Source organism: Tiliqua scincoides, chromosome 11 (assembly GCF_035046505.1).
Source record: "Tiliqua scincoides isolate rTilSci1 chromosome 11, rTilSci1.hap2, whole genome shotgun sequence".
Lineage (NCBI taxonomy): Eukaryota > Metazoa > Chordata > Lepidosauria > Squamata > Scincidae > Tiliqua > Tiliqua scincoides.
The window spans coordinates 7,314,390-7,340,304 of record NC_089831.1 but is presented as its reverse complement, the minus strand read 5'-3'; the positions used below and the strand labels follow the sequence as shown (position 1 = coordinate 7,340,304).

At 47.0% G+C, this 25,915-nt stretch overlaps 1 protein-coding gene across 1 annotated transcript in view; it reads right to left on the bottom strand.

Annotated features, from left to right (window-relative positions):
• PDLIM2 (PDZ and LIM domain 2) overlaps positions 1-25,915 on the bottom strand; it is a 62,565-nt gene that overhangs the window by 21,834 nt on the left and 14,816 nt on the right. The window contains exons 3-6 of the mRNA XM_066639603.1: positions 20,716-20,867; positions 8,656-8,725; positions 3,915-4,108; positions 2,251-2,332 (exon numbers count right to left, since the gene is read on the bottom strand). Of these exons, the coding sequence (XP_066495700.1) occupies positions 2,251-2,332; positions 3,915-4,108; positions 8,656-8,725; positions 20,716-20,867 (498 nt within the window). The remainder of the gene's footprint in view (positions 1-2,250; positions 2,333-3,914; positions 4,109-8,655; positions 8,726-20,715; positions 20,868-25,915) is intronic.

The window sequence follows — 25,915 nt, the reverse complement described above, 5'->3', positions numbered from 1 at the left end:
CCCCCCCCCCCCCCCCCCGAGGAAGGAACAGGCATTGGAATTCACAGAAACAAGTGTCCAGAAAGGGAAACATACTTGTGTGAGATGAAGTGGGTCAGGGATGAAGATGAAGTCTTGTTCTCGACTGGAGAAATACGGGTCTTGAAAAGTAAAATGGAGGCTAGCAATATCTTTAGAAAAAAACTGAGAAAATATATCTGAACAGAAACTGAGCCAGGACGCTAATAAAAACATAAGAGCAGCCCGACTGGATCAGACCAAAGGCCCTTCTAATCTAGCTTCCTGTACCCCACAGTGGCCCACCAGATGCCTCGGGGAGCACACAAGACAACAAGAGACCTACATTCTGGTGCCACCCGCTTGCATCTGGCATTCAGGGGTAGCCTCTTGCCAAAACCAGGAGGCTGCACAAACCCATCAAAACTTGTAACCTATGATGGACTTTTCTTCTGGAAATCTGTTCAATCCTGTTTTAAAGGCATCAAGTCCAGACACCATCACCACATCCTGTGGCAAGGAGTTCCACAGGGTAATGAAAGTATTCCATGTGCATCTTTGATGTAGTTGCAAGGAGAAAAATATCAATAGCAATCTACATTTAAAGAGAGAGGTAGGGGAGAAGAGAAGCCAGCCCCCTGTACAGCTGACACATGCTACAATGCCCACATTAGCCCTTAGGTTGTAGTGGAGGCTGGGCTGAACAGAACATCAGCTTATCAAAGCCCCACTGGAAAGCCACCTTAGAACAGAGAGATGCTGCAGAAACCAAGGTGGGGACTCTGTTATGTATGCAACTTATGCAGGATCGAAATCCTGCATAACTGATTGGCCCAGACATGGCTGGCCAATCCAGTGATGGATCGAAATCCTACCATCTGATTGGCCCTCTAGTTAATGTTTCAACTGCGCCAATCATGGGAAGTCTGGGCAGAGCTAAAGGGTATAAAAGCCAGGGCTGTTTGCCTTGTGTCAGATTCATTCAGATTCTTTGCCAGGTCCTGTTCTGAAGATGGAATAAACGTATGGAGCTGTTAACTCTATGCCTTCCTTTATTCGCATGGACCCACTATATAACAGACTCCCTCTGTTACACAAATAGGTCCCTTTGGCAGAGGCAGGATGGCAGAATTGATCTGAATAGATGCATTAATGGGTCCCAGGAATGCAGAGAGGCAAGCAGTGTGTTTGGAAGGCTGCCTTGCCTGCCAACACCCTGCCTCTTGAGTCCAAGAGATGGAAGCAGCACCTCCCCAAACTGGTTCTGCCTCCCCAGCTCCCAGCTGTTGCTTGGAGACACCAGGTAGGAACAAGCAAACATCTCCCCAGCCAGGTGTGCTTCAACCTGCAGGGACACGTGCAAGACAGAGGCAAGGCGATGGCTGGGTTGCTATCCAAACACATGACCTGAAGGGGGCAGCAGATGCAGGGGCTACAGAAACAAATGCCCTTCCAGTAGAGGGTTTGACACCAAGGAGAAGCCTGAGAAACAAGAGAAGATCCTATTCCTGCAAGAGGAGCATATGAAGGAGCAAAAAGGGCTGAGAAAGAGAAGCCATATAAGACATAAGGACTGGTAAATGAGAAGCTGTATAAGGACCAGCAAACATCTTGCAAATGACAAGGAAAAATGGGACACTTCCCCTAATGAGTGGCTCCCAACCCTTAGGAGCCCCGCAGACCACAGAAGCAAACACTGGCATCATTGTGAACCACATACAACCCCCTACCCACACAAGCACCTACCCACACAAAACATACAATTAAATTTGTAATATAGTAATTTGAAAAGACGTTTTTGAAGATTACAGTACTAGATTTACAGAGAGTATTTGTGGGTTTCTGCTTTAGTTGCTGGCTGTGGCAAGTCCATTTTCTGCCCTCTAGTCTGCGGGAGGAACGTCTCGCAGAGCGAGACCTTGCAGCCTGCTTCTCAGGGTCTCACAGGCCACCTGTGGTCGATGGAACCAGGCACGAAGGATTCCATTACAGAAAATCTTCACCCACTCTGCAGCCATGAAAGGCACAGGAGCACAGCCCAAATGTACATTTTGGGCAGAAATGCATTTATTTACATTCATTTTCTCTTCCCTTTTCCTCCTCTCCTCCCTTGCCAACTTTGGACTATAGGCTCCTTGTGAAGGAGACCCATTTTGTGACACTTCCCTGCCTCCTTCCAGTGCCATGCACAACTGCCTCTGATGACACTTGCCTAGATTTTATCCACGGTACACCATAGAGGTCTTTCCTCACCTGTCTGCTGCCTGGGCGCTGTTCAAGGGGAGATGGAGAGCGCTGGCCAGCGATTCCTGGAGAACATCGCAAGGACTGGAAGCTAGAAAGAGGAAAAAGACCACCAGGAATGTGGAGGCATATTTGCATACGAGAGGAGAACCAACAAACACAGGTGATGATGGCGGCAAACCCAACTCTGCTTTGAAGAGAAGCGACAGCTCAGCAATGGAGCACCTTGATTCCAGGTTCCATTACTAGCAAGGACCGGGAGCCTGCCTCTGACAGTACAAGATAATCTCCTATCAATTCATCACTTAGTACGGATTGTGAAAGACACACACACACATACAGATGTTGCTGTCTTAAAGATTTGACCTATACCTGGGTATATTTGCGATGCCGATTCAATAAATGACACCAGTTTTGCCCTCTCACATCTACCTTCAGAGATACGGAACAGACTTGTTAGTGAATAGTTAAAGTGCCTTCCTTTTGAGGAAGCATATGCCCTGGCTTCCTCATGAGGAAGCTGCTTGAACCATTCACTACAAAGATATGCCATATCTCAGAAACTAGACATACTAGGGCAAAACTGATGCTGGACTCGACAGCCCAAATTCATATAAACCACCATAAGTTTTGAGGAAAAAAAATTATGACCCTCAATTTCACAGGCACGTGTTATCAAATGCCCAGTTACTCAAGTACCCACCCCCTTTCCCATGGAGGGATAGGTCTACCTTCCAAAAAGATAAGGATATTAGGAAGCATCAAAGTGCTTCAGGGCAAATTGCTCATGATAGGAAACAAAGCAGATTAAGACAGGCAGAAACAAGTCAAAGAGGATGCCAGCATGGCTAATCAGAGGGTTCGCTAATGCTATATAGAAGGCAAACTGACTTTCTACAGAAAATGAAAGCCATACCACCAATGGAGAGAATAAAAAGGAGAACAAACTTGGCAAAACAAAGTTGGCAAAACAAATGCCAACAAAAATGGATTATTTTATCATTATAAACACAATGAGGGAAGTACGAAGGAGTGTTCGGTTAGCAGCTATTATTAACCAAGATATCTCAAGAGAATACATATTCAGGATGCAAGACCTCTCCAGTACAGTGGGCCCTCCTTATCCACTGGCTTGCAGATGTGAGTATCCACAAATGCTGAGCCCATGGCTGGAGGGCTTCAGAGGACCTCCAAGAAGGTACTTTCAGTCTGCACCAGCAACTTCCTGTCCTATCCGGAGGGGTTCTGAGGGTCGGGGAAGCATCGTGTGGCCTTCCTGTACCTCAGAACACCTCCTGGGAACAAACAGAAGTTGCTAGCACAAACTACAAGTGCCTTCCAGTCATATCTGTGAGGTGTTGTAAGGAGGCCAGGAGGCCACACCTGACCTCTGGATGCTGGTCACAGCTCCCAGGTAAGTAATTGCAGCACCGTGTCAGCCCTCCCATGGATTTCATTATCTGCTAAATTTGGTATCCACAGGGGTCCTTTAGCGGAAGTCCCCACGGACACCAAGGGCCCATTGTATCAATTTCTGGTGGGCAATGGAGGGAAGGCTGCTCTCTTTATGTCCCACTTGCCAACACTTTCGGCACCTGGGCAGAAACTGTCAGCAAGAGAATGCGAGGCTAGACAGGGACTTGGTTTTGTGCAGAAGGTCACGTCTTATGTACCTGCGGTTGTTCATCACAGACTCCCCACTGCCCTCGTTGGGCAGGTTGGACCTCGGGGGACTGTACGGACTGCAAGGCTGGTATCCAGGGGACGAAGGAGAGTAGGGGCTGCTGGGCCGTGGACTGATGGACGCTGGGCTGGAGTAGGAAGATCTCAGCGAACTCTGGCCATCATCCCTGGTTCTCACAACATCCTAAGGCAGACAGTTACAAAAACAACGTCAAGACATTTTGGTGCTTGGGCATGAGTCCTGCCCCCCCCTCCTGAAAACATACATGCAGGGACGCGGACAAGCAGCCACACGCAATCTGCATGGGTCTGCAAGGGCCAGAGAACTTTATGAGAAAGCTGACATTCTCAACATACTAAAGATACCGTTCCAAGTTTACGTCCTGGCAGAGCGCCACTGCTGGATATCGCACATGTCAAAGCATGCGCCTCATTTGCCCCTTTCTGCTTAAAGAGATAACTAAGTGCCAAATTACATGCAGTGTTAACATCACTGCGTATAACAGAGCTGTTTTCCTGTGGAAATGGCATGCGTTCAGAGACCTTCTCCACATGCTTTTTAATAAGGAAAACACATTTCCATTGGCACCAATGGAAGCATTTCTTACTTGTCAAAGTTCACCTGTGTGTGTGGGGGGGGGAGTCCTGATCGGGACCCCAGGCACATACTTTTTACTAAAATAAAAGACCTGGCATGCTTGCAATAATGCCCTGCATGTCGTTTGGCCCCAAGAGCCAAGGGTGCATTGCAGGGAATTATCTAGCCAAGAGGCTCATGTTGCACAGAATTATGTGAACAACCTATGATTAACGAAAGTTTTTGCATATTTCTTGTGACACAACGCCAACTGAGAAGTTCCATCTCTGAAAATAGACACCTCAGAGCCATTCTTCCTCCATCAGCCGCTTGTGCTGACTCATTCATGGGGGCCCAAGTTCACTGGAGCCTCAAGCTTTCAGTTGCACCCCCCCTTTTCAGCTACACCAATCTTTTGCTGCAAATACAGACATGTGTCACCTAACAACCTTCTGCTTAGTGACCACATGTATGAAGGTGGTCAAAGCACAACAAAGAGGCTCTTAATGAGGCAGTTGGGTCTCCCACAGCCTGCCCCAGTGTGTCTGTTTCCCCAACAAAGAGGCTCTTAATGCAAAGAGAGGTAATCAGTCTCTAGTAACCTGTGCAGCCAGCTAGTTTCTGGCAGGGAATGTCTGTTTACACAATGAGGGCAATAGGTTGGGCTGAACGTTCACTTAACAACCTAATCGCATAACAGGGATTAGAGAACATATCCCCGTTGTTAAGTGGCACACACTTGTATAGCAAAGCAATATCAAACGTACTGCACACTTTACCACACTCCAGGCAACCTTAACAGGATACATACACCATAGGCCAGGGGTGTCATACTTATTTCATATAGTGGACCAAATAACATTTATGCCACCTCCCGAGGGGCGAAAGTGACAACATTAAGCAGGAAATGACAACATTAAGCAGTTGATGACCAAACAGAAGCACTTGCTTAGACTGAAACTCATTAGCTGCAAATGACAGAAGAGAAAATGTGCAAATCTTGCTCATGATTTCAAGATAAGAAAGAGCCCAATTATCATGTTTGGAGAGCCCAATTATAATGAGGGCTGAATAAATTGCTTCTGGGGTCTGCATTTGGCCAGTGGGCATTATCTGACACCCCTGTCATAAATGAATCGACCAAATCACTGCATTTGCCATCAGAGGCTGTGTTCCACATCCTATCAGGTGTTTGAAAACGGTGTTATCTGTTTTACTGAGAAGTAATAATAATAACAGTATTTATATACCGCTTTTCAACTAAATGTTCACAAAGCGGTTTACAGAGAATAATCAAATAACTAGTAATAAGAAGTAAGCCCATTGTGTACAGTAAGACCTAAGCTGCAATCCTATCTTACTCACCAGAGCCAATCACCTCTACTTATCAGTAGTGAAAATATAGGGCAGAGCCTTCTTAGTAGCACCACCAAGTAGTGGCACTCAGTAGAGGAACACAAGACATCTCGCTGACCTAGTCATTCTCAGCCTTTAAATGAGGAACAAAGCTATACTCGTTCCATTTGGCTTTTTATTGATTTTATCCATTATCTCTCTACTGTTCTTTAGTCCAGTTAGGGCTTTTGCTTTGATCATATTTATGACTGGTTGCTTTTTGGATTTCTTGACTACATACATTTATAGCTTGGTTAGTGTTCAATGCTGTTATGCTATATTAGCCAACTTGCTACTTGCTTTAACAGGGTGCAGAAGCGGGCCACAAGTTCAAGTTCAAGTTCAAATTGATTTGAGTTCAAATAGTTTTTCATTGCCAGCATCTTTTCCATTCTCACCAGATTTTTGAACGCATAGCAAAAATGGACACCTCTCTGTGAAGCAGTATGTTTGATTTGGGGGGTACACAATTCTTTACAAATCTTTCGTCTACCGAACGGACTTCCACGTCTTGCTGCCAAAATAGTTTAGGTGAGATACCAGAAAATGGACACTTTTCCATCTATTGTGGAGGTTTATTGATATAGCTGGAAGTAGGAAAGCTTACAGAAAGTTTTAGTAGACTACATAACACATGACTTAGCCATTATGAGAAACAGGCCAACCACTGGAAAATATAACTGTCAACAACAGCTGTTCAACAGACATTTTTTTTGTTGCCTAGTCTGTTTTCTTTTATGTTTATTCACATTTTTGCCCATGTGGAATTCTTCCTTTAAAAAAACAAACTTAAAATCAAAGAGACATTATGGCCCTGACTTTATGGTGCAACAGATTTCAGGTATAAGATGCCTGCCTATGTGTGTTTACAAAAAAAAACCAGAAAGGTGCACTGCGTGGACCAGGGAGACCTGGCTGTTCCGCAAACATTTCAGCATAGGGTTGCACATGTGCTGATCCAGGTCTGTCCAAAGCGAACTCAGGCATGCACCTTTTTGACCATCCTGGATTGAAACATGGGTAGCCCTGTGATGAACAGTTTATGCAAATAACCATATATTTATTTACACAAAACAAAAGCCATATACATAGCACTACCTTGCACTTTCATCTAGTGAGGGACCACAGCATGGATGAAAATTTAAAGAAATGGATGAATGTCAGAGCAGAGCCTTATTTACCTTTCAAATTTATTTTGGCTGGCAAAAAACATAAGTAACTAACACTTGTGATCCTGGCCCCGGTGCTGCCCTGGGCCAGGAGCACAGGATGCCGCCACACCCCCCCCCCCGTGCAGCCCGAGAGTCTAAAAAGTCACTTCCAGTAAGAACATAAGAACAGCCCCACTGGATCAGGCCATAGGCCCATCTAGTCCAGCTTCCCGTATCTCACAGTGGCCCACCAAATGCCCCAGGGAGCACACCAGATAACAAGAGACCTGCAAGGCCTCCTGGGAATTGTAGTTAAGAACATAAGAACAGCCCCACTGGATCAGGCCATAGGCCCATCTAGTCCAGCTTCCTGTATCTCACAGCGGCCCACCAAATGCCCCAGGGAGCACACCAGATAACAAGAGACCTGCAAGGCCTCCTGGGAATTGTAGTTAAGAACATAAGAACAGCCCCACTGGATCAGGCCATAGGCCCATCTAGTCCAGCTTCCTGTATCTCACAGCGGCCCACCAAATGCCCCAAGGAGCACAACAGATAACAAGAGACCTCATCCTGGTGCCCTCCCTTGCATCTGGCATTCTGACATAACCCATTTCTAAAATCAGGAGGTTGCGCATACACATCATGGCTTGTACCCCGTAATGGATTTTTCCTCCAGAAATTTGTCCAATCCCCTTTTAAAGGCGTCCAGGCTAGACGCCAGCACCACATCCTGTGGCAAGGAGTTCCACAGACCGACCACACGCTGAGTAAAGAAATATGTTCTTTTGTCTGTCCTAACCCTCCCAACACTCAATTTTAGCGGATGTCCCCTGGTTCTGGTGTTATGTGAGAGTGTAAAGAGCATCTCCCTATCCACTCTATCCTTCCCATGCATAATTTCGTATGTCTCAATCATGCCCCTCCTCAGGCGTCTCTTTTCTAGGCTGAAGAGGCCTTTCCTCATAAGGCGACCAGAACTGGACACAATACTCCAGGTGTGGCCTTACCATAGATTTGTACAACGGCATTATAATATTAGCCGTTTTGTTCTCAATACCTTTTCTAATGATCCCAAGCATAGAATTGGCCTTCTTTACTGCCGCCTCACATTGAGTCAACACTTTCCTCGACCTGTCCACCACCACCGCAAGATCTCTCTCCTGATCTGTCACAGACAGCTCAGAACCCATCAGCCTATATCTAAAGTTTGAAGTGTTTGAAGAAGACTGGGAAGTGATGTTTTTAGGCCTTCCAGGGGCCTCAGATGGCCTTCTAAGGCCCAGTAAACAGGCCAGAAAGGGAAAAAAGGGCAACAGGGGGAGGGGGCCATGGCAATGCCCCCCATCGGGACATGGCCCCAGGGCATTTGACCCCCCTCACCCCCCAAGTACACCAGCTATAACTATATAACACATTTAAGTATGTGCAAAGACTTAAAAAAAAAATAAACATAAGAACATCGACAAACTTCATGGAAGGTTGGGTGAAATTGGACAAAAGAGGAAAGCATGTGGGTGAAATTTGAAGTATTTATAACTGAAAACAGTTGAAAGAGCAAAGCAACAAGAGTCAAGATATTGCTGAATAGGGTTTTTATATACGCACCTGAAACCTTATAGACAACATTTCTGGGGAACTTTCTCCATTGGCCTGGCTGGGAGAAAACTGCTGAGACCTGGAATCAGAAGAAGAAGGTTATTAGTGAAGACAAAAAATCTAGTTCTATGCAGTCAAGGAGTGGCACTGCTTAAGACATTCCTCAAAGCAACTAATCAGCAAGTTCCCCCATTAATATTTCTATGCCCGCCTGAAGGAAAAAAAGGAAGTTCATCTATGTGGAAACACTAACTATATACAGAAACATGAAGTTGATTTTTGTAAGAAAAAAGGCACCTTACTTATGAGTAGCATGCCACCTTTCCAAGACGTTCTAGAGGGTTAACAAAACGATCCATACACAATACACAACTTACAACAGTGGTTACAGCTTACAACAGTGGTTCTCACACATTTAGCACCCACTTTTTAGACTCACTTTTTATTATGAGAATCTGTCAGGACCCACTGGAAGTGATGTCATGACCGGAAGTGACATCATTAAGCAGGAAAATTTTATACACTCCTAGGCTGCAATCCTACCCACACTTACCCAGGAGTAAGTTCCATTGACTATCATTGTTAAAAGAATATACGTAGTAGCCTGTTAAAAGTACAGAGCTGTAACATTTCCCCAAATGCAGTCACATAGCATTAAATCTAAAATATTAAAAATATTGAAATGAATGGGGACCCGCCTGATATTTGCTCATGACCCACCTAGTGGGTCCCGACCCACAGTTTGAGAAACACTGGTTTACAACAAATCTTTGAAATCTAAACACACAGAATCAGGCTTCAAACAAAAAAAAAAAAACAAAAACATGTGTTCCTAGCTCTCATGATTACAAAGAAAAAAACACTGGCAATGTGTAACTAGTTACCGCGAAAGACTGAGAACCCAGAGGGGGTAGTGTTTATTTTGGGGCACATGGATTTCAAGACCTCCTTTGAGAAACACCATTTCTGGGTCTGGTGTACGCAACTAATCCCTGCCTGAACTTCGGGTAGTCTTAGTTCTGTCCTCTCATCTTGCACTCCCTCCTGTAAAAAGAAAAAGAAAAAAAAGGGGAGCTATTTCAGCAGAGGCAGCTTGCCTCTCCCAGAGGGTCTCAGCTAGATGGGCTTTCAAAATGAGGCACAGATGGCATGGCCATGAACTACCCTAATATGCCTTCCTGCCTCCTGGATGAACACAGAGCAGCCTTCCCATGCAGGGATCAAATGCAGTCCTGCGCCACCAGTCTAGCATCCCTTCACCAGGCGAGGTGCTGGCTCCAGCTACAGAACACAGGGAGGGGTTGGATACCTCTTCTGCCCCAATGCCAGACTCTGAAACTGATGATGGGGTCATGGGGGAGGGAAGCGAAGGAGCCGCTTCTTTTATATCCTCTCTGCAGGAATGCACGTGTGGCTTTGATGTGGCTGGGAGCTAGAATTCATTAGGGGGAATTAAATCGCGGGGAGGGGGTGGGCAGGGCAAACTGCAATGAGAGAGGGAGGGGGAAGGGAGGAATTTACAGAAATGATGGCATGGTAAAAGGAAAGGTGTGCTCTACAAGACCTGAGCAAATGGCACTGTGATGCTAACTGCACTTCAGGGATAGCTCATTTCTGTTCTGAGAGGGAGGGAGAGTATTGCTTCCTTCTCCAGGCGCAGGAAGTATACTGCTGACCCCCAAGTTGGCATCATCTAACAGTTGAGGAGCACCTGTATGTAGATCTACACATTGCACACGTGCAACGTATAAAATAAAGCAAGGAGGCAGAGAAGCAACGTTAAAATCAGAGTGCATAGGGTTGGTCCAATCATGAGACCAGCTTAAGCGGTCAGTCTCAGGTGATCAGTTGGCGGGGTGATGATCCGTCACTCTCTTCACCCCCTGGATTTGAAAATAAAATGGGGAATGGAATGAAAGAGAAAGTGTGGAGGAGAGGATATGTTCTAGCCCACCACTGTCCTTCTCTTGCTCTGCCCCCTCACCCTTTCTAACTCAGGGACCAGGGGAAGGAGGAGCAGATGTGGCAGCTGGCAAGCCCCCTCAGACACGGAGAGGTCTTGGGCTCACTCCAACTGGGTTGTTTCATTTCTCAGCTTGAAAAAAACCACCCCTCTTTTCCCAGTGAGTGAAACTTTGGCCAAGCTCTAGACTCTCTCAATTTAATCCAGGTAGTGCCTCAGAAGATGCAATTACCTGGCGGGAGAGGGAGGATGCAGTCAGATCCTTCCCAAGAGTTGCCAACTGGCCGTTCTTGCTACAAAGAAAGGCCCAGCCCAGAGATAATCCTTGCCAGAGGGTGTCATTATACCAAGGGTGCATCCATGCACAGAGTGCCTTCATGCAGCACCTAAATAACTGGCAAGACAGGAGTGGTACCTCTGGACAACCAGAATACTTGTTTGAAAGAATACTTGACTGTTTCTCTCTCTCTTTCTCAATGGAGTGCTATGTGTGGGCTACCAAAGGGCCGCAGGTTGCCTACCACTGACACTCAGTTGTTCATGTGAAAACATACAAGTAGGATAACATTATGTGAGTAGTCCTATAATAAGGTCAAAGGGTTCTAATTTCAAAACCGGATTGCAGTTTAAGACAGACCAGACCTAGCCTTAGACCCAGTGGAGCATCGTATTTTGGAGTGAAACTCTTCCCTCTGCCCTGATCCTGGCCCTGGTCCCCAGACAGAAGATACAACAGGCCCAGCAGGATATAAATCCAGCCATCACACCAATAACATTCAGGTTCAACACCCATCTCTCTCTAAACAATAAGGTAGTTTTAGCTGAGGAGGTTCAAATGGAAAGGCCAACACCCTATCGAGGAAGTCTGAGACTCAGGTTGAGAAGCCCTGCAGAAAAGCAGGGGGAGAGAAAGGCAGCAGGTATGTCTAGCCACAAATTGCACGGTACCAAGCAGCACAGAAACCGGTGGCTTCCTCAGAGGAGAAAGACACACCCAAAACCCATTTAAAAAATGGGTTTTTGCCAGAGGTGAGGTGTTGCGTTTTTGACAAGTTTTCAAGAGCTGATATAAAAGATATTGGCTAGAAGTGAAAGTCAGGAAGATCCAAACATCTCTTGGATCTTCAGCAAGCCCCACATCTACACTATGAGAATAATATTAGTCCACCTTACAGGGCTTTCCCCCCCCAAATTTGGGTGTGTTTCCCCAATTTCAGCAATGGAACAAGATACACAGGCTCCTGTATCCAGTGGTGTAGCTACGGGGATGCAGGGGGTAGCAAGTGCACCAGGCAATAAGCTTGGGGGGGGGGTAACAACCTGAGCTTGACACCAGTAGCCAAAATGAAAACCTTTGTATTTGCAAATAATGTCATCATGTTATACACCATTCAATGCAGAAATTAATGCCAAATGCAATGAAACAAACCACATCTAAATATCTCTATTCCATCAAAAGTTATAGCCAAATAACCAGAAGATAAAAACAAACAGAAAATAAAAACACAACCGGATTATATAACAAAAACTGGATTTTCTTAACTGAAAACTGACCAATGAGACTGATTGCTCTGAGAGCCAATCGGGTGTTAGTACAATACAGCAGGGAACCAAAAAGATCTTAATATGGTGGAAGCTGGAAGGGGGCACCAGCAGAGCAAGCGGGGGGGGCAAATCTTCCCCCATTTTCATTTTTTTAAGAGCCCAGGCCTGACATCACTTCCGGGGCATCATTTTGAGCTTGGCACCGGGCGACACGATCATTAGGTACGCCACTGCTGGTATCTGTGGGGCATAGCTCCCCCAATTTAGCTTAGTGTCACATTATTTTCAGCCCATTTCTTGTAAGCATTTCCTGTTAGTGTTTGCAGACAGCAAAGAGCCGGCAAGACAGAGGAGACAGCAACAGGAAGCCTGCAATCAGAGGCACAGGCATTTGCGGGGGGAGGGGGGATTTTTGAACCATGGTTAATTGAAACCACAGATACTGGCTCTGTGGATACGGGAGGGGTGCCTGTAATAATAGGCTATGGAGTTGGATGCAAACAATGTGAGATGCTTCTGCAATATAAAGAGCAGATCAGAACAGAAAAATAAAGAAGAGGTGGATCTCTCTTTCTCTCTAAAAAATCACAGGGCTGTTGTAAGAACTGATCTAAATGAGGGGTTCCCTAAACTTTCAGCTGCCAGAGCCACATCGCTCAGCCTTGCTCCTACGGTGGCCCAAAGTGGGTCAATCATAGAAAATTGACATGTATTTAACTAAGGATTTTCACAATAGGACATAAATATTTGCAAAACTGGCAGCTGTGGGATTGGTTTTTGCCCCCCCTCCCCGCCCTGGTTGGGCTCTCAGCAAGAGTGAGTGACTCAGCCTGGCAGTTGCTTTATCCAACAGGATGAAGGTGGTGTGTGTTGCTGGGCAGGGAGAAAAGGATGTGGCCTATGGGTTGGAGTTTGGGATGAGGCATCCCTCCCGTATCCGTGGAGCCAGTATCTGTGGTTTCAATTAACCACGGTTCAAAAATCCCCCCCCCCTCCACAAATGCCTATGATTGCAGCTTTCCTGTCTTGCTGGCTCTTTGCTGTCCGCAAATGGTAACAAGATATGCTCACAGGAAGCGAGTTCAAGGGCTGAAAATGATGTGACACTAAGCTACATTGGGAGAGCTATTCTCCCACAGATACAGGCAGAGCTGTAGCTAATGATTGTATAGCCCGGTGCTGAGCTCAAAATGATGCTCCGGAAGTCACGTCAGACCTGGGCTTTTAGAAAAGTGAAAATGGGGGGAAATCCGCCTCCTCCCCCCTGCAGATCTAAAGCATGCAAAGCACTTTGCGAATGTGTCATAGTGCTACACAACAGTCCAGAAGCAATACCCTCTTAGCACTGTGGGCAACACGCACGTGGCACATTGGGTACCCATGCACATTGGGAGGGAAGAAGGACAGAAGGGGTTATTTGGGTGCAGAGCGGTGGGGGCTATGGGAAAATTCATGGGGTTTTTCTGTGTTTTTTGTTTTAGGAAAAAAGCTCCAGCACTCCCCAAAATTGGTGGGAATCAAGGGATATCGAGTGCACACAGTCCACATGCTGCAAGCAAACAATGGTGGCATGCAGCAGCGCATAAGTGCAGATCCCCATAGGAACATAAGAAACGTCCTGCTGGATCAGGCCGAGGGTCTGTCTAGTCCAGTTTCCTGCATCTGACAGATGCCTCAGGGAGCATGCAAGACCACAAGGAACTGCGTTCTGGTGCACTCCCTTGCATCCGGCGTTCTGAGGTAACCCACTTCTAAAACCAGGTGGCTGCATGTACCTATCATGGCTTGTAACCCGTGATGGACTTTTCCTCCAGAAACTTGTCCAATCCCCTTTTAAAGGCATCCAGGCCAAATGCCATCACCACATCCTGTGGCAAGGAATTCCACAGTCTAATTACACACTGGATCAAGAAATATTTTCTTTTGTCTGTTCTAACTCTCCTAACATACGATTTTAGTGGATGCCTGTTGGTTCTGGTGTTGTGTGAGAAGGAAAAGAATATTGCCCTGTCCACTCTATCCATCCCCTGCATCATTTTGTACGTCTCAACCATGTCCCCCAATAAAATCAACGTGCCAGCTAACAAGTACCGCCTAGTGAAGGGAATCAAGCAGCCTGTTCTCCTTAATGAAATACTCCCATCTCAGGGGTTAAGCCCTCAGGGTAGAGTGCGAGAACCAAGCAACCAGGCCAGCATCTGCACACCACTCAAAACATGCACCAGACATTCCGAGAAAAGGTTTCAGGAGGGGCTTTGGCCGGACCCCAGTGTGTGTCACAGGACTGCATGAATCGGCGAAGGAAACGTCAATGCAGGCAGCCATGAGCCCCAGGACAGCTGAGGTAGGGTGGGGGAGAGAAAAGGAACATGCTCAGGGGAGGGTAGAAGGAGATGAAGAAGAGCCAGAGAACTTGGAATGAGAGGAATGCGGCCTCCTGAGCGGCTCCACTTCGGTTTGTCAGTTTTGGGGTGGCGCCAAGATGCCATTAGGACTTTTCCAGGCCTCATCAAGCATCCGTTGCATGTCGAACGCGGGAGAAATTAGGAACGAGGACACAGCTCCGCACGGAGAGGCCAAGACAGAAAGGACATGCATGCAATTCATCAATTGATGCCACTGACAGGCTGCCATTCCTTGTCCAGGAGGCCCCACAGAACCAGCCGTGTGCACATGGCAAGGGCGCCACGGTGCGTGCAAGCCAGAGCACGCATCTGTGTCAGGGAGAGGTGTGACACAGCCCTGCCAGGTCTTACGCGGCAGGTGTGGAGTGGGGCAGGGTGGCTCAGCTTGAATACCTAGCGTGGGAGTGGCAGATCCAGCGGGAGGGGGAGTAGGTGCCTTCTGAATGAGGAACTGCAGCAAGGGATTCCCCAGGACTCCCTTGGGGACCATTACCCGGACAGAGCTGTGCAACACCTGCGGCAGCAGGCCAAGCACCAGTATCAGCCAGCACTGGGTGGGGAATGAGAATTTCTGAGTCACTCCAGCAGGGAAGGCCGCACCCTGGACAGCGGCCCAAGTGGTTTCATACAATGTGTCTGTCTGGCCTCCCTCCCCCCCCCAGCCCTGCCCCATAAGTACAAGCTTCCTCGTGTCTTCCACTGACTCAGGCGGTGTGACAAGAGGCTCACTACCCACTGCCCCACCCTGGCAATGTTGTCAGTCTCTCCTCATGCACAGGGCCCTCCCCAAAGGTGCCTTCACAGCCCTCTAGTCACATGCAAGTCTCATGTGAGATTGTTACAAGTCCGGCAAGGTTTATACAACAGGCCCGGGAAAATTCCAGGCAGGGCACCCAGAGCGTCTTCCAGGCAAAGTCCTTGCAGCTTCCTCCTCTCCACAGGCTCTCTGTAAAAGAGGGGGAAATTTGTGTGCAAAGCCCTGGGTTTTTTCCAGCCCTTTGCTCCAGACAAAAATCAATGGCCATCATTAAGTGTTGGGAAAAGGTCATTTAGGGCTAGCGCCCAGAGTGCCAGTGGACTGAGGTTTCAAAATACATTTGGCCTGTGGCTCCTTGCTTGCGGAAGGCCTTGCCTAAGGAGCTTCCCAAAATGACACACCCCATGAAGGGGGGGTAGAGAGGAGAGGCTCCTACTTGCAACTGAGGAAGACAAGAAAGCTGACATGCTGTCCCCTCCCCCCCACTAAGATTGCAAGGAAGGTGGCTTTTTAAACTGACTATGCTTGGAAAACACTTCAAGCTTGGAAGAGGGCGGTTTGCCTGTTGGCCGGCTATTCGTTGTCATCGTCCCCCACCATGCTAAACAATTACAAAATGCACACATATGGAAACAAGTTTGGCTTTGGCATTTTCCACTCTGGGAAAGTTGGCAATGCCACACGCACTGTTGTTGCAACAGGAATGCATGCATTCTTGGCAGGGTTTCTAGTCCTCATGGTGGAAGGTTTGAAACCACACCATTTCTCAGGGATCAGAAGCAACAGGAGTCTCGAGTCAAGCCATTCAACCACCCTGGGGTCTTGTGCAACCCTGCGCTCTTAGGCAAACTGCTTGCCCTACTTGTGCCACTGCTCACAGCTTATTCTCTTTACCTTGGCATCGGCTAACCCTGTGCTCTCCAAAACCACAGGCAAAAACAACCTATACTACAATTGAGAGAGAGAGAGAGAGAGAGAGAGAGCGCGCGTGTGCATGGGGGGCGCGGAGCTTTACAAACTAAACCAGTTTATGTAGTCCATTCCAGTGGCACTAGTCCACTCAAGGCAACTTATGTAGTCCATTCAAGATTCTACAGACCTTGGCTGTGAACCTAGGACTCTCCCCACAAAAATGTTTCCAGCTGGGCCCTGCAGCTCTTAAGGCCAACCCTGGCCATACTGAGTTATGCTTCCCAAGTTTCCTTCAGCATGGGACATCCAAGAACTGACCCCTGTCTCCTCCGCCCCGCCCCCCCCAGAATCCCAGGCACTGGAACCAGGCAAACTACTAGGGCTGCCTCTCCAGCAAACCCGCCCAGGCTTATCTATGCTTTGCTTTCCAAACCACCGTCCTGGAAGCCAAGAAAGCAGCTCTTGAACACTGTAGAAGAGAAACTCAGAGGATCAGTCACGTGGCTGGCCTAAGATGTGCTGGCACCCAAGGTGGCATGCCAAATGCTTCTGCTTCTTGACTGGTGATGTGCCAACTCCCTCTAGCACAACACTTCTCCCTTCCACTCTGTCTTGCTCTTCTTTCTCCAATCCAAAGTGTAAAGGGATGGAAGAGGAGCAGTGGTCAGATGGGCAAATTTTTGCCTGAGGCAACCATCTCAGCTGGCCTCATGGATGGGCCAGACTTCTTTGACTACCCTCATAATGCTAAGCCTGGGTAGCTTCCTCTCCAGCCAGCACCATGACCTCACTGCAAAATATACAAAATACTAAATCCTGAATCAACAGTATGGGGCACCACACCGATTAACCGAATAACAACCACAGCCAACGCTGGAGATTTGGCTGCAGCCAAAGCAGATTGCGAAGTCCTCTGGAACCGTCCAGAGATTAAGCTCCTTTGAAAGATGGTTACACAACTCATTTGATGCCGAGTTATACAATCCCATTAAATACTACTGTGATTTTGTTTGTATTTAGGAAGAAAAGCCTGCTGATCAGCACCAAATACCAAAGTGGAACTGATTCACAGATGCCAAAATATTAGTTGCTACAACTGTGGCACAGTTCAGCAGTCCCCGAGTTAAAGAGAACAGGACCTAGAAGATGTGGAATGTTGCAGTGGTGGTGGATTTTAAGGAGTATCTTAAGGGCTAGACAACTACAAAACAAGACATTGCACAGGGATTGGCTTTCCATCATCGCCCTTGATGCAAAAGTTTTAACATGGGTGTCAGTGGTTACTGAAACTTTTCCAGGTTGTAGGAATTTGAATGCTAAGCAGTGTCTCTCAAACTGTGGGTCGGGACCCACCAGGTGGGCCACAAGCCACTTTCAGGTGGGTCTCCATTCATTAAAATGAGTATTTGATTTTTACTATATTAGACTTCATGCTACCATGGTATTGTGACTGCATTTGGGGAAATGTGACTGTACTTTTAACAGGTTACTTATACTTTTAATAATGATAGTCAATGGGACTTACTCTCGGGAAAGTGTGGATAGGATTGCAGTCTTTGGGATATTTGGGAATTTTTTTTAAAAACAGATCAGCAACTGCTTGGGAGGGTTCTTTATTTTTTTTAAAAATTTTAACTTATACTTATCGTAAACTTTTAATTTACTTGATTTTGTCATATGGGGTTGTTAAAACATTTTCCTGCTTGATAATGTCATTTCCAGCCATGACATCACTTCTGGTGGGTCCCAACAGATTGTCATTCTAAAAAGTGGGTCTTAGTGCTAAAAAGTTTGAAAACCACTGGCTTAAGGGTATTGTTGAGATGAAATTGTAAGGGCACAATCCTAACCCATTTTCCAGCACTGACGTAAGGGCAATGCAGATCCTAGGTAAGGAAACAAACATTTCCTTACTTTGAGAAGGCCTCCGTGAGTGCCCCCAACTGCAGGATGCAGCACACGACCCTTAGGCACAGCTATGCCAGTGCTGGAAAGTGGGTTAGGATTTGGGCCTTAGTTGCATACAGGTATCTGACAACTGTGTGATTTATGTTGTGCCCAGGATGATGGTGAGAATGAGCCAAGGGACAGCACAAGAACACAGGCTTCGTCCTGTGTACGTATCCAACACCGGCTCCCTCCCCCCACCTCCCAAAATCAGGGATTTAAGCCTTTACTCCTGGCCTATACCAAAGCACAGCATGCAAGATGGTTCTGATTTAATGGGCGGGATGTGCCACTTCAGTGCTACTGATCCCTACAGCCCCGACATATGGCAAGCAGGCCCACAGCCAGCAGCGTCCTGGTGGGGGGTCCGATAGACACGCCTTGCTGGGGGCTCATCGCCAGTCAACAAAACAGCAAAGCCCTAAAAATACACAAAGCTTGACGTTTATATTCTAATTCTTCAAGCTACTTTAATAAATTTAAACATGTATTAAAGAAAGGGTACCAAGTATGTGTTTTGCCATCCCAGAGCTTTTGCAATAATCGGCAAGAGCACTAGCCGGGAGCAGGTCTACTTTGAGATGCACTTATTCAGTAGTGCAACTACAGGGGGAGTGGAGCGGTATTAGGTGCTGCAATGTGCCGTGTAAGCGGCCCCTCCCACTCGCTCTTGGAGCCATTCCGGGCAGCGACAGAAGTTGTTGCTGCTGCCCAGAATGGCTCAACAGCAAGTGGGAGGAGCTGCTTACATGGCGCACTGCAGTGTCTGAAATACTTTCTGTGCTCCCCCCTCCAATAGCTATGCCACTGAGCTTATTCTGGGCTCTGTAGAAAATTCATGGAAAGTTCCCCAAGCCACCTGGTGTCTGCAACCACACACTAAATGCCACCACACCAGGCAGCACGCCAGTTTTCACCTGCACCACTTCTCCCTTTCAAGGAATTTGATAAGGAAGAGGACAGAGTGAGAGAAAATGCATGGAGTGGAGGAGAGTAGTAAGCTAGAGTGTCCATTATTCTCCTCTCCCCCACACATCCTCTTTCACTTCCCTTCCCCTCTTCCCTTCTCAAGTCATTTCCAGGGATAGTGAGAGAAGCAGAGGCTGGTATATCACCAAGTAACGTCTGCATTGGCAGACATCCTCAGGTTTTGGGGGAGTACGAAGAGAAAATGTCAGCCACAGTAGAGCCAATCTCAAACCTGAGAACTTAAAAAGTGCCAATGCCCATATTTCTATAGCAGAAAACTTGCACGAGACACAGTTCTTAAAACTTCAGTATAGCCTCCTCTAAGAACAATGCTGGGAGCATCTCAAAGCAACAGAATTTAAGATAAGCAGCAACCTCACTTATCCTCAACTCACCAGGGAAGATCATGACAGAGAGAAAGGGCTGCAAAAGCCACTGGTGTTATAAAATAGTGTTCCAATTTGGTGACCAGAATTGCTTTGCCAATTATTGCTCCCTAAAGTAAGATAGAGAAATAGCTAACAGGACAATTCTGGTTTTCAAATATACCAGAGAATTGCCATTGGTTTAATTCCAATCATTCCCATCCTGCTTTCCTATCCCAGACTTAATGATAGCGGTTAACAAGAATTTATGAAGAAATCAACAAATAACCCCATCAAAAAAGAAATCAACTGCCAATAAACAGGAGCACAAAGCTTAGCACTTCCTTATTAAAGACAGCAAATCCACTAAAATGATTTAAATGCATGTAGAAATACCCCAGCCCCAGGGCTGGCTTGTTTACGTGGTTGCCAGAGGGGGACGCCTCAGGTTGCAGATTGGTGGCGATTGTCCACCTCCATCTGCATCTCTTCCTGCCTTCTGGATTCTAAAAGGAGGAGGGGAAGGGGATAGAGAAGGAAGTGGAGAGAAGAGTAGTGGGCTAGAGTGTCTTCAACGTCACTCTGGCACAGCCATTTTCAACCACTGTGCCACAGCACATTGGTGTGCTGTGGGAATTTGGGAGAGGGTTATTTATTATTCGGACTATTGGGGGATGTGAGCCTCCCACCAGCAGTCTGGTGTGCCTTGTGAGTTGTCCCAAGAGTGATGGTGTGCCTTAAACATTAAAATGTTTAAGGCACACTTCCCAATGTGCCATGAGAAGGAAAAGGTTGAAAATCACTGCTCTAGTACTTCACTCTCATCTACTCCATACTTCCTCTTTCACTCCCTTCCCTTCTTCCTTCTAGGATCCAAGGAGAAGGAACAGCAGCAGAGGCAAGCAAGCGCAGAGTCAGGGAAGGTGGTAATTGGTGCATTGCCTCAAGAGCCAGCCCTCCCTGGTCTCAAGAACCTTGTGACTTTGAATATGAACCTGAACTCACTCGTTAGCTTCACTTACTTAACTAGGCAGCCACATTTTCAACTAACTGAAGCTTCTCAACTGTCTTCAAAGGCAGCCCCATATACAGCAGATTGCAATAATCTGGAATGCTATGATTAAAGGCACATGCTGAATTCCTCCATGGGAGTCCCAGAGCTATTTGTCTGTGGTTTTCAGCCCTGATTATTAAAGGTATCCTCACCTGTCCACCCGCAGCTGCAGCTGCCCAGAGCTCTGCTTAATTTTGTTCTGGGCCTCCACGTTGAGCATCTTGGACGTGTCCGCACCATTGATGGAGACAATGACATCACCAGGTCGGAGGTCACCCAGGGCTGCTTTGCTGTGCTCCGTCACCTGTACAAAGGGGGAGAGGTATGCACTTGAGATGAGATTTCTAGAAACAAGCCATCTTCTCAGCTGCACCTAATTTAGAAATGATAGTGCAGTATACTTCTGTTCTGGAAGTGGAAGATGAATACTATGGCCTTTCTATAATTTTAATCCTTAATAAGGGTAGGAGCACAAGCTTTTAAAATGGGTTAATTTAGCCCATTTTATTAACTAATCCAGAGAAATCCTTTGTACAGATGCTTATTTGGCTACTGGGGCAAAGGATTTCCCTGGATTAGCCAATAATATGGGCTAAATTAACCCCTTTCAAAACCCTGCATGCCCACCCATCATGGGGATTAAAGTGAATTTGCAGCATTATCCTCCCTAGAAAGAGATAATTGGGCATGACTGAAAAAATTCCATAAAAGTTAACTGCGTTAAAATCCATGACGGCAAAATGCAATAAAGATTCCTGATGACCCTTTAAAACCAAAACCCAGAAAGACCCCTACTTCCTCACACACATTCATGGAATGATGGGCAAAGGAGAGAAAGACCAACACCCTACGCACTTCTATAACCACAGCATATTAGAATTACTGCCCAGAGAGCAGAGCACAAAACAGGTGAGATGATACTTCTTCGTTGGACCCCGTTCTGTTGGTAGGGGTGTGTGTGCCAATTTTCAAGCTACACAGAACTCCTTAGATGATACTTATATTTCTACACGGCTGAAAATATGCTAAATTGGTGTGCCTAGTCGCAGGCAACTCAGAGTGGCTTCAATTAAAAAAACCATTTCATATCACCCCATTGCATGGTGTACCCAAGTGACAAAATATATGTGCCTACTGAAAAAAAATTATGCAGTTAAGGGTGCAATCTAACTAGGAGTTAGGCTGGTGCAAGTCCCTTAGTCAGCCCAGGAGGGTTGCAAACATGCCGTAAAGCACCTTTGCACCTCCTTGTGACGGCAGGGCCGGTGCAGGGTCGTGCACCGGCCCATGGAGGCTGCAACCAGCCTCTGCGCCAACAGAGAGGGAAGGCTGCGCCGGCCAAGCTCAGCCAATGCAGGGGTCTGGGGTGGGTGGGGAGGAGGCGTTCCAGGATGGGGGGGAAGGTGGTTGGAGGGCATTCCAGGGAGCAGGAAGTGGGGTTGGGACCCGGCGGTTATGACAGATCCCAACCCCATTCCCCGAACAGCACAGAGCAGCTCCAAGTCACTGTTCTTCTTGAACTTGCGTCATCTCCTGAGGTGGTGCAGGTCTGAGGAGACCCACTGGGGCTGTGGTGGCTTAGCTGGGGGTAAGGGGAAGAGTTTTCCCTCGCCTGCAGCTGAGCCGATTCTGGCCCCAATCTTATGCTAGCCTTCTGGCCTGCCTGTTCCAGCACAAGATAGGATTATGTTGCACGTTGATCTCTCAGTGCTATCCCCTTCAATAACTATACTGTTGGGATATACCGAGTATGGGGGGTGGGGGGTGAAGATCAAATTACTCACACAGGAAAAGTTTTAACAGCACAAGATGCTATAGCTTCTAATGGTGTTTGCCAAGAGTACACTCAAATGCTGACTTAGAAAAAGGCCAAGCAAAATTTGGAAAATTATAATACATTTTCGGACATCAGGAAGAAACTCCTGACACCTGAAAATTCCTGATAGGGTGGTTCGGCAATGGAACAGATTGCTGAGAGAAGTGGTGGTTCTCCCTCACTGGAGGTCTCCAAGCAGAGGTTCGATAGGCACCTGCTGGAGTTGCTCTAGTAGGATTTCCTGCTGCAGGCAGGAGTTGGACTAGATGGCCTTGTAGGTACCTTCCAACTCTATGATTCCATAGTAGGCCCAGTGCTATCATGCTCGCTGTTTTCGATGACCGTTGTCAAAGTCCCAAAACCCCTTGAAAAAATTGGGCTTGGTCCAGTTTTTTGTGCTGACATTTCTTTTCCCCCACAATGCCCTTAATGCATTATGCTGGAGCCTTATAGGAAAAAGAAGTCATAGCCACAAGCTAAGAGCTACCAAAAGAAACACAAGACCCTCAACTAAGCCACCCCCCCCCCCCCGACACCACCTCACTACGGGACTCCCCTCAAACCTGGAGTTAGCTAGAAGCTGTGGAAATGGTGATGCTCGCTTAATCTCTTTTGGGAAAAGTGAAGAAGTTAGGAGCTTTGTTGAACTCCCACTGCTTCCTTTTTAAATAGAATGACAGTAAACAATAATATAATTTTAGTGTGCACCTTACTACATCACAACCTTCTTTAGATTCAAATTCTGCTTCCTGCTAAACAGCAACATTGAAGAAAGTCTTATTTCTTACATATATATCAATACAATATATCAATGGGTTATGTCAGAATGCCAGACGCAAGGGAGGGCACCACGATGCAGGTCTCTTGTTATCTGGTGTGCTCCTTGGAGCATTTGGTGGGCCGCTGTGAGATACAGGAAGCTGGACTAAATGGGCCTATGGCCTGATCCAGTGGGGCTGTTCTTATGTTCTTAACTACAATTCCCAGGAAGCCTTGCAGGTCTCTTGTTATCTGGTGTGCTCCCTGGGGCATTTGGTGGGCCGCTGTGAGATACAGGAAGCTGGACTAGATGGGCCTATGGCCTGATCCAGTGGGGCTGTTCTTATGTTCTTACTTAATATTTTGTAAAGTATTTGGGGAACACTCAGGTGCATCATGCACGAATCAGATGAAATGCTTATCCCAAAGGTTGCAATCTAACCCCCCCCCCCCCCGGTTACAGCATCTGTTCACTACCCTCCTAGTCAATGTGTTTGGAGTGAAACATCGATAAATCAGGCATTTCACACAGAGCTCGCTCAAATGCTTATGATTTTTCTGCTGCCGGAGATCAGGCCACGGATGGCTTACTTTATTACAAATGAAATCAGATGGCTGTTGTCAAGGAGAGGTGCTCACTTGGGAGTTCCCAGGAGCAAGAGCGGCCCTACATCCCTAGGGCTTAACTGGGATCATCGAGGGAGACCAGCCTGCAAACTAAGAAAAGGGAGAGCAAACAGGCTGAGCTGTTTACAAAGCCAGTAAGTCTGGAGCCAGCCTGTAATTCACTTCGATCTCCAACCTGTTTGCAAATGCAGAGGTGAACTAGGAAGTTAGGAAAGAATCTCCAGTATAATCTGCAAGCCTTGAATCACCTTGCTCGTGTGTCCCCAACATATAATCATGTGCGCTATAGCAGGATTCTCTTTGGGTTAGAGGTGGAATGCAGTCCCTTGCTAACCCAGAGCGACCCCAAGTTACAGAGCAAAGAGCAAGGATGTGGGCAGCTTGACGCCAGATAACTGCTCCAAGATCATGATTAAGCCAAACCCACATTATAGCAATGCCCTTACTTACAAGTGGGGATCCTCAATAAGACATTGCATGGTGTCTCACAGACCGTGTTAGGACCACCCTATTCAAGACTCCTAGGCTAGGATCCGGACAGCACTGTTTAAAGCTGTCAGGCAGGGAAGATTGAGTTGGGGGGTGGGGAGGAAGGCTAATCCTTTTCCCAACCTCTTGAAACCTTCCTCCACTGTGCTGAAGACACTGAAGTGCTTGGATCTTGGGGCTGTTTGCTATCCTGAAATCAGACTATTGCTATATGGGATTGGAGAGAGAAGAAAATGGCTTCTGGAGAGCAGGAAAGGGGAAAAAGAAATCCTTGCTTCTTTCCCCGCTCTTCAAGCCTTGCCTTATAGGCCAGGCTTTTAACTCTCCATGTGCAACCACCTGACCCCCACCTTGGATACTAAAAGCTGTCATGGGACTTGAGCAGGCCAAGTCTTTCTCTCCGCTTCCTTTCTTTTTCTTCAGCTAACACTGTCCTACATTCCATATATCTTGAGCATAGTTTGTTGGGCCTTTGAAAAATACAAACTACTTTACAAACTACTTTACTACTACAAAAAAGTTTACTACCACCAACTTTACAAACTATTATACTTCTGCATACTTGGGGACACTCCTGCAAACCTAGAAACCACAACTTTGTCTATGCATGGTCCTTATTTCTTATACAGATAAGCACTAAATCACTCAATTTAGTGCCTATCGGTACAGTGAATAGGGGTTACCAAAATGAGTGAGGGGCTGGTGCAGTGTCACAATACTTGGGAGACATGCCTTGGCCTCTGGAGGTCATGTGTGGCCTCCTCAGAAGGTCTCCCTAATGCGAAAGGAAGTCACTTCCAGCTCACATTGGCAATTTTGGGTAGCATCTAGGAGGGCCTTTATCTGTGGATGCTGATCCCCCAGGTAAAGAAGACCCACTGTATACAGGTCAGGTTGAATGATACTTTCTTGCCTGGACCAGTCCCACACAATAAAATATGTGCAAGCTCACCATGAGTGCATGTCTTGGCCAGTTCCCTAAACAATGGGGTGTTGTTTTTTGACCAATGTCCCTTCCCCACATTAAGGAAAAGTGCCCTGAACTTTCCCAGAAGCCGGGCCAGGATGCACCCACTTCGCAAGTGCACACATCCTATATTCGTGTGGGGAGAGTCAGTAAGAACACCCAAATTAGACCCAAATCTGCTTAATTTCAGCAAGGCTGCTGCATCAGGTGGCTTTCAGTCCTGGTGCTGCCTGGAAGACACACATCTTTAACTCAGAGATGGTCAAGTAATGTTGCAGACACACACCACACACTCTGCTCCCTTCCTCCAGACACAGCCCAACGGCAGGGAAATTCCCTCAGTCAAACACCGGCGTCGATAAGGGAGTGTCAGGAAAAAATACACTCAACCCCCACTGCTTGCAGTTCACTTGCACTGTGCTGTGGGACCCTCAAGCCCGTTCCCAGGGAAAGGGATCTCTGAAAAGACGGTAAACAGGATCTGTTCTCCTCATTAGGCTGGAGGGTCATGCTTGGCTCAGCGCCATCCAGAGGAAAAAAGAGGCAGTTTCCTTTATAGCATCAATCCAGGACAATTTTGAAGGAGGCAAAACATGCTCCACATTCCAGGATGTCCTGCAAAATCCCACTGACATTCAGCCCAGGAACCACCATGAACATGGAGCTCTTCACTCCCATCTCTCCATAGGAAGTT